General features: G+C 38.3%; 1 protein-coding gene across 1 annotated transcript; it reads right to left on the minus strand.

Annotated features, from left to right (window-relative positions):
- Positions 1–893: 893 nt before the first annotated feature.
- LOC128856346 (uncharacterized) lies at positions 894–1,879 on the minus strand. Its single transcript, XM_054091644.1, has 2 exons — positions 1,771–1,879; positions 894–1,697 (listed from the first exon to the last, which is right to left on the minus strand). The coding sequence occupies exons 1-2, from the start codon at positions 1,777–1,779 to the stop codon at positions 993–995; spliced, it is 714 nt and encodes a 237-aa protein (XP_053947619.1). The 5' UTR covers positions 1,780–1,879; the 3' UTR covers positions 894–992.
- Positions 1,880–8,432: the final 6,553 nt, after the last annotated feature.

An 8,432-nucleotide genomic window follows, 5' to 3' on the forward strand; every position in this document is an offset into this window, starting at 1 on the left:
TTTTATGACAATTTATTTGCTGAAAAGCAGAAGCAGATTTGCACAAGAAAACCCGCAAAATATCAATCATTTAGAAAGCAGTTAGTTTTTTGACCGAGTTACTTCACAAAGATAGCAAATGAACAGATGTCAGTACAAAATTAATTTTACTGTGACCACAAAATGGTAGCTGAAAAGCGTTTCGTGGCAATAATTGTTCCATCCCTATCGCAATTATGTTTAACCGACCCAATGTTCCGACGGTAGTGGATCAGCTGGCACCCATCAACCCATTACCAGCTGACCCGCTGCAATTCTCTTTCGAGCCTTAAGCGAGTTTAGGAAAACTGTCCAACTGTCGCGGAAGAAGGAGACGGGCTATTACATTCATAAATTTTTTTAGTTTGAAAAATGATTGATTTATGTGTTATTCACTGTTACTATAATTCGAAACAGAGCTTCTAAATCCACGGAAATTAAAACAGGTAAATCAGAAACAGACAAGAAATTGTAGAAGCGAACGCTGATTATAAACAAATTACGTCCTCTGGTGCAGTTTTCGGTCCATTCCACTTACAAAATTTGGCTGGGAATTTCACCCAATTAGAATCTGATTAATCTAGTCTAATTAGTTGTAATTGATTTTGGGTGATGAATTTCTTAGCCTGCAAGAACTGCATCTTCCCGTTACCAGCTTTAAATATTATTTGTCAATGATCAAAAAGAGCGATATCGCGCGTTCAAAATTACATAACCATAGGAAACATGCTGGAGAAAGGCAAGAACTAACTGATGGCCAGAACGCGAAAGGACGTGAAAATTTTGCTTTTTTTTTTTCCTTGATAATGTATATTTTTACATTAATAACATTTTCAGAAAGAACTAAAGAACTACTATAAAAAACTCTCTGGACATATTATCACTCCTAGTGGGAGCATAGGATGGAAGTAAAATATTACAACACAATACCTTACCTAATTTTTTATTGAACTTTTACACATCACAAATTCTTCTCATTTTGCTTGTTTACCATACTCATAATTAGCTGAGCTCCATGACATTGAATTGTAGGGACCAGCTGCTACATTCTGCTTATAACCACGTGTATAATTGCGATTTTGTTGATTCCACAACAAAGTAGACGCAGCAGATGCTGACGCTGAAGCTGCTGCTGAAACTGCCGCTGATTCGTCACTATAATCCAATGGTGAAATGTACAGAACATCCTTAAGGCCCCACTCAGATGCGGAAACAGGCATCGGTCCAAATGAAACGGCGCCATCTTGTGCTATCGCCAAGTGTTGGTCGCCAATTGCTGCAGTCGAGTGGTCTTTGCTCTGCCATGAAGTTGCTGAAGTGTGAGTTACGGTCGAAGCAACATTATGAAGTTGTACGTGCTCACCGGCGTAATTCAAATTGGGACGTTTGTCAATCCTAGAGTTTTGCTTTCTTACGCCATTACTGATGATGCTATGAGCCGAGCTGCCACTTTGTGTACCCGAAGCATAGAAATCGTTAGCAGTTGATGCACCCAGTTGGTGTCCATGCTGGCCAAGTGAAGAATAATGTCCAGACATGTAGGCGTGTGTGCTGTGGAGAGGTGTACTACCAGGTGCGTAGCCAGAGTTCACATCGTACAGAGCCCTGACTTTATTTCGCAGCATCATTGGACTGGCACATGACGTGGTGACGGTGATGATATAGGCAACTATGATGAACTGTAAGGAATTTGTTAATGTAATTTGGTAAAAAAAGAAACACCAGAATTCAATATTTTTGCTGAGTACTTACCAAACGCATTTTATACTGGTATTTAGATGTTCCAATCTGTATGTATAGTAAGGTCAAGAGTTAAACGCAATTTGAGATAATTTTGGCCTGTTGCACGGCTTTTATACCAAATATCAGAGTGCAGGTATAAATTCTAATGCACTATTCGAACTGCATGCGATGGGTATCTGTGTGTGATTGAATGTATTTTGGGATGCGTGCATACATAATTACAAAAAGTATAAAGATTCCCTAGCTATGGATGTTTGTCTGACAGGTTGCGCTACGTGCATATCACTGACCCTACATATACTTACACACATGCGCACATACATAGTTTATTTGTTCCTTCTTCATTACTGTACCTTCTGCATTATTGTTCATTCTCTAATAACAACAACTATTGCAGCAGTAAATGTTTTAGGCCAGGTTTCTTCACAAAATTTGTGTCATCCATTTTCATTTTAACCAACAGTTAGGGTACGCTTCAGTTCTAGGCCTGTTTGCAAAGTGGCAAATTTTTATGAGTATCCTTTTTATGGCTGAATAGACGGCCGAGGTGCAACAGCTCTAAACAATATCTTTTCGTTTCATCATAGGAGTAGATTAAGTAGAGTTCGAACCCATAACCTTTGGCATGCTGCGCTACGCTTAAGCGCATGCACCTTAGGCGGTACATTTTTTTTTGTTCGTATTGAATGAATTTTTGTATGTGCGCATTTGGTAGTTAAAATCTATTGAACTATTGAGTACCTGTGCCAGGGCTAACTCACACAATCGCCGAAAAGGCATTAATTTTTATGTGGAAAAGAAAATCCTTAAACAACATAAAAAAGAGTGTCAGAAAATAATTCTTTTATATCTGTACTAAAGATACTAATCCCGACCCCGAAAATTATGTACGTTCACCACATAAATCCCGAATTTATATATCACACTGTATTTATATATACCAAAATAAATCAACAATCCAGAAGTGGCGAGTTGTTAAGAAAGCCACCAGCAGACATATTCAGAATTAAGTCAATCAGGAAACTGTCTTTCACTTTATGTATAAGTGCCCAAGTCTGGGTGCTCTGCGACATAAAATGCTGCGGACATTTTCAATGGTTAACTTGAAAGAAATTGCAGAAAAGGAAATAGACGACATCGGCAGATTCATAGAGAAATCAAGATGGTTCGGCTAATAAAAAGCAGAGGATTTTAAAGGGTTATCCAATAAAAGGTGTTATTTTGATACTCAAAGAAAATGATATTTTTTAATATATATGATCGGGTGTTTATTTCTTTATAAAGAGGAAGATATGCCATTAATAGTGGAAAATAACATCAGGCAAATGACCACCAAGACCACGCTTACGGGACAATATCCTTTTCATGAAATTCTCCATAACCGAATTTCCTCACAAATTCCATCTTTGAGGTCTTGAATCGACACTGGGCTTTTGGCGTAGACCTTCTCGTTCACATGGCCCCAAAGTTAAAAGTCAAAAGGGGTTAAATCACAAGATGGTACAGAAAACGCCGGACACTGAATTTTCTGAGATGTGGTGGGATATCAAGAACCATTTTCTCATATTTATATTTTTGCTTATTCATATGCACTTTAAACCAGTAATGGCTTCGATAGCTAAAGATGATTTCACGGTAAAAATTTAGTGCGTCCTTTAGTTGGGTTTTAGCCCATTCACAGAACGAAGGACACCTACAAAGGGTGGTCCGATCGATTTGATTTTTACCCTATTAGATTCTCAAAATCTTCTAACCTCCACGTTTTTGAGATCAGCATCGAGTCGCCTGAAGTAAACTTTGGTCTATTTGATGTATCGAAATTTGTGAATGTTTAAAATAGCATCCGTTATGTTTACAACTTATTATGTATATAACTGGCGCTTACACCCTTTATAGTGTTCAACCGAGCTCCTCCTCCTGTTTGTGTTACCCGTCTTGGTGTTTTCCCAAGATTTATTCACCAACTTTTTCGCTTGGATTGGAATATTCACAAATGTGTATGTATTGATTTACATAAGCTTAGATGCTATGGGTATCGTTGTATGTAGAAATATGGAAGAAACTAAGCAGCCCCTCAGGTAATTCAATAGGTGTGACGACACAACTGAGGGAAAGGAAGAATGTTGGAAGAAAACTTTGAAAATAATTGTCATGGTATATGCTTTTGTGGGTACTCAATGAACTGCGGGTAAAGAATGTATAAAGACATACATACATAAATATAGCCATTCTCTACTCTGAAACAGCAAACCTACGTACGTACATTATTACATGAGTTAAAGCCCACGCACATACAAACATAACTCAGATTCATACGCAACGACGCAGATGGTTCAATGACGTCTTGGTAATTATTTAATCGAATCGCGGGAGTACATCGGATCTTATATTCGCAGCACTGCTGCTTATGAAGGTACAGAATTCCACAGGGTTAGTCAGTTGATTTATCCATAACTGAGATATCGAATTGCGAAACTGGTAAGAAAATTTCTCTAACTTGAGAGTGCATGAAGATGAATGAATTCTTTTGAGCAAAAAATAGAATAGTATGGAGAAATGTAGGAAATGGAGAAGAAAGCTTGCAAAACGTGTGATAACAAATACGAGGGTTGTTTGAGAAGTCAGAGAGATGGCACAACTGGCGCGCGTATCGAAGTTAATGTTTAGTTAGTAGCATCTCTTCAAAGAATACACACCAAGTTTCAGCCAGATCGGTATATACCTGTAGTATATTTGCCTTTGGCATTCCGTTCAATTCATCAGCTGATTCTATCAAATTGTCGATATGCGCAACACTCTGTATTCTCACAACTACAATTGCAATTCTTCAATTTTAAGGAAAGTTTTTTTTATATTTATATTTATGCAAAACTAATTTCACTGAGTTACGTGATACCCCTATGGCGTTTTTAAGTCATACATCTAAAGCTTTTGGTTTGCGCGCTAGCTTTTTTTCCACGTGAGAAGTTGTTTTTAAAGGGTTAGGGGTAGTCAGAGGCCCGAAAAAATTATGATTTTCAATAATTTTTTTTTTTTGCTAGTCAATTGCTTTATTTTACAAAAATAGCATTAATACATCATGTTTCGACTTGACTTTAGCAAAAATTGAAAAAAAAATTAGTAATTGTAAAAGTTATCGCTGTTTGTGTGGAACCCGTTTCTCCAGAAGTCCCTTGCGGTGATCATCACAAGTCCTTGGAGATTCATTTAAAATCAATCGGACAAGATAAATCAGTTTTATTAATGGATAATCTTGTGTCTGATCGAAGGTCAATATAGCGGCCTCAGGTAATAGATTTTTCCGATTTTCGGATTCCGAACATTAATTGTTTAAAAAAATCGCAATTTTTGAAAAAAGGCACGATTTTTTTATGTTTTTCAAAAGCAGTATAAATTTTTTTGAAATCTAACGAGTGATCACCAGTTCAAAAAACCTAGTTTTGAAAAAAACGCATTTACAGTTTCTGTTTTTGTTTGCTTTTGCCCGAGCGCCCTTTGTTTATTGTTGAATAACTCAAAAAGTATTTGTTGGATTCACTTCAAATTTTCCCACAATATTTTTAAGATATTGTACTTTAAGAAAATGCAAAAACAAAAAATTAAATTTTTTGAAAATTCTGACTACCCTTAACCCCTTAATCATCAAAATTTGATAGATCCGTCAGAAAATTAAGAGTGGTTCTTCAGAGAAATGCTTCTTGACAAACGACATATTGGGTGTGAGATGGCAATACTTTTGCCCTATCTGCCTAGCGCGTTTTAGAGATAAACTTTTTTCTTACAAGATGTTGGGTGACAGAGTTAGGAATCAAAAGCTAAATTAAAAAATGATTACTAATGATAAGACCAGTGCGGTTCCATTTTTTATTATTTCCTCTTAATGTTAACCGTTAAATCGAATACACTCTTGGAATCTTGCATCCGTACTCCGTGCCGCTAGCTGGAGAAGTGGTGTCTGGTATGGATACTAAAATAGACACTGGCTTTGTTTCATAGACTTTACATTTGAGGTACCCTCCACAGAAAAATATTCATAGGGATAAGATCGGGCGACGTGGCTGGCCAGAACTTGTCACCGAAACGGCATATCAATGTGTTAGGGAAGAAATCGCGCGTTATCGTCATGGTCCCCCTGACCGTATGCGTGTGGCAACATCTTGCTGAAATCATGTGTGTGTGTGTGTGTACTGAACGCAGGAGTTTCTGTACTGAACGCAGAAAAAAATCGTTCAACATACGCCGATAAGAGAGACACCGCCCACATTGCTTGCTCTCGACGATTTCCAAAAAAATTTGGTCCAATTGTTTCACAATGCATGCCAAGACGTCACTTTGGAACTGTGAAGTGGCTGTTGATGTTTTAATAGTGAGTTTTGTCTTTTTGCCGTACGAAATCGGCCAAACATTGTCTTGCAGAAATGTTTACGTAAATTGTAACCGGTAGGCTTAAGCGCTCGAACGATTTTAATTTTGAAGAGATGAAATCTATGATCCATTCTCAATATTTCATACATAATAGTTTGGAAAGTTCCAGGGCAACCACTCCCATGCGCACTGCGATTATCGTCCAAACTTGTAGCGAAGACTTCAATACTTTCATTATCTTTCGATGCCCGGCAGCGGGCTGTTTGCCACCTAACTTTGTACACGGCACATTCCCATCCACCATCGAATCAAATCTCCAATTTGGGCATCACGTAAACGTCAAATATTGAACTTGGAATTCGCTTCAATTGCAAACGCAGGTTGTTCACCTGTCAACGGAGAAAATATTTTCAGAGGTGTGCTCTTTTACAGGTCGTTTTTCGGCTCTGAGCGATTTTGATAGAATCAACTGATGAGCTGAAGACACTTAGGATGCCTTTACAAAAAAACTGAAATTGCATTGGTGATGGTGCCGTCTAAGCAACGACTGATTGGATGATTGTGTGAATGCCTGTGAAATGATCGTGCAAAGATCTCTTCACAATATTCTGCTTCACCAAAGTTAAAGAACAAACCTTTTATATCTATCATCCTTGACGGTCTCCTCCCTGCTCATAGGCTCGGCGATTAAGGAGAAACTTCAAATTTAAAACCTATATCTGACATCGCTGGAATAGAGCTGCCTAAAATTACATTTGTTTGTAGGATCGTGAGATACTCGTATGCTAGTTTTATGAGGCTACCGAGTAGCTAGCCGCGAATCCTGCTCGATAACTTTGTTGTGTCTTTCACACGCAAATTTTTCATAAAATTAGCGAGCAGAGAGATAGCGAGGAGAGAAGTGACGAATAAAAGAGGCTTTTGAACGTAAACGACGTACGCTATTTTCAGTTCGAATGCATTTACTAAAATATAAATAGTATAACCGCCTCGGTAGTCTAGCGGAAGTGCACTAGCCTGCCATTCCACAGGTTGTAGGTTCGAGTCCCACGTAAAGCACGGTTCCCGCACTTTTCCAAATTTACCTACTTTCCCTGTTTCTAAAAACAAACAAAAAAAATGTTATTCCTCAAACCCAAAAACTTATCCTTTCCATCCTTACTCCCGCACAATAATCAGCGCATTATTTGCATTGTTGCTGCTAAAACAACCAAAAAACAAAGAAAAACACACTGTTACACATTGCATCAGTGCCGCCAGCAAGAGGAAGCGAGCAATCGCGTTAGACACACGCAATTTGGTGAAGTCCTCCACCATCCGTGCGATTCTTTGGGCAAAAAAATGTGAAACACAGAGGGCGCTCCTAGCAGTAAGAAGGCGTTGTTCCTAAGCAACGACAGGTGGACATTCCCCCTATTTAGGACTGGTAGCGGTAGGCTAATTATCTACCCTGTGAGAAATCAAATAGATTAACGAAACCAACACAAGACACGTCGAGGCCATATGCTCCCAAGAAGAGTGAACAAGGAAACAAAAAAAAAAATTCGACCTAAGCTCCGAACGGCAAATGTTTGTATGAGACGTAATACACTCGGAGATTCGCTAAAATTTTTCAGAGGGATACCAGATTTGTTTGTGTTTTTCTCGAAACATCCTTTTTTTAAACTGGTATCACGTACACATTGTTGCGTTGCCTTACAGAGGAATCAAGTACGCCATTTGCGAGGATTTCCAAAAAATGGGGCCTACTTGTCAACTCATACCTCCGTAATTTTTTCATCTTTTTTTGTTTATATTAAAAATTCTTCATACCCTATGGTCAGAAAGTACCGGGAATGTTCAAATAAAACAAAACAGAGTTAAATTTTATCTCCTTCAAAATATGACCCGTCTGAAAACAAAAAGAAGTCGCACGGGGCATATCAGGTGAATACGGTGCTTGCACAATTTGGGCTCGGTGCGATGGCGCGTTATCATCATGCAAAATCCAAGAATTGTTTACCACATTTCCGGTCGTTTGCAACATACAGCATCTCTCAAACGCTTCAAAACGGATAAATAATATTCTTTATTGACTGGCTGGCTCGATGGAAGGTACTCATGGTGCACTACGCCTTGGCAATCGAAGAAAACAGTCAACCCGGTACTTTTTGATCATAGGATATGTATATTTTTATTCTTCTGTGTGTGTATGAAATAAAAGTCGTTTCAATACTTAAAGGCTGGCATCGCCCTAATAGTTGTTAAAGGAGAACTGCACAAATTATTTCTCAGAAAAGCGCAGATAAGATGGAGCTCAATTTCTT

The sequence above is a fragment of the Anastrepha ludens genome, chromosome 3, assembly GCF_028408465.1.
Source record: "Anastrepha ludens isolate Willacy chromosome 3, idAnaLude1.1, whole genome shotgun sequence".
In the NCBI taxonomy this organism is placed as follows: domain Eukaryota; kingdom Metazoa; phylum Arthropoda; class Insecta; order Diptera; family Tephritidae; genus Anastrepha; species Anastrepha ludens.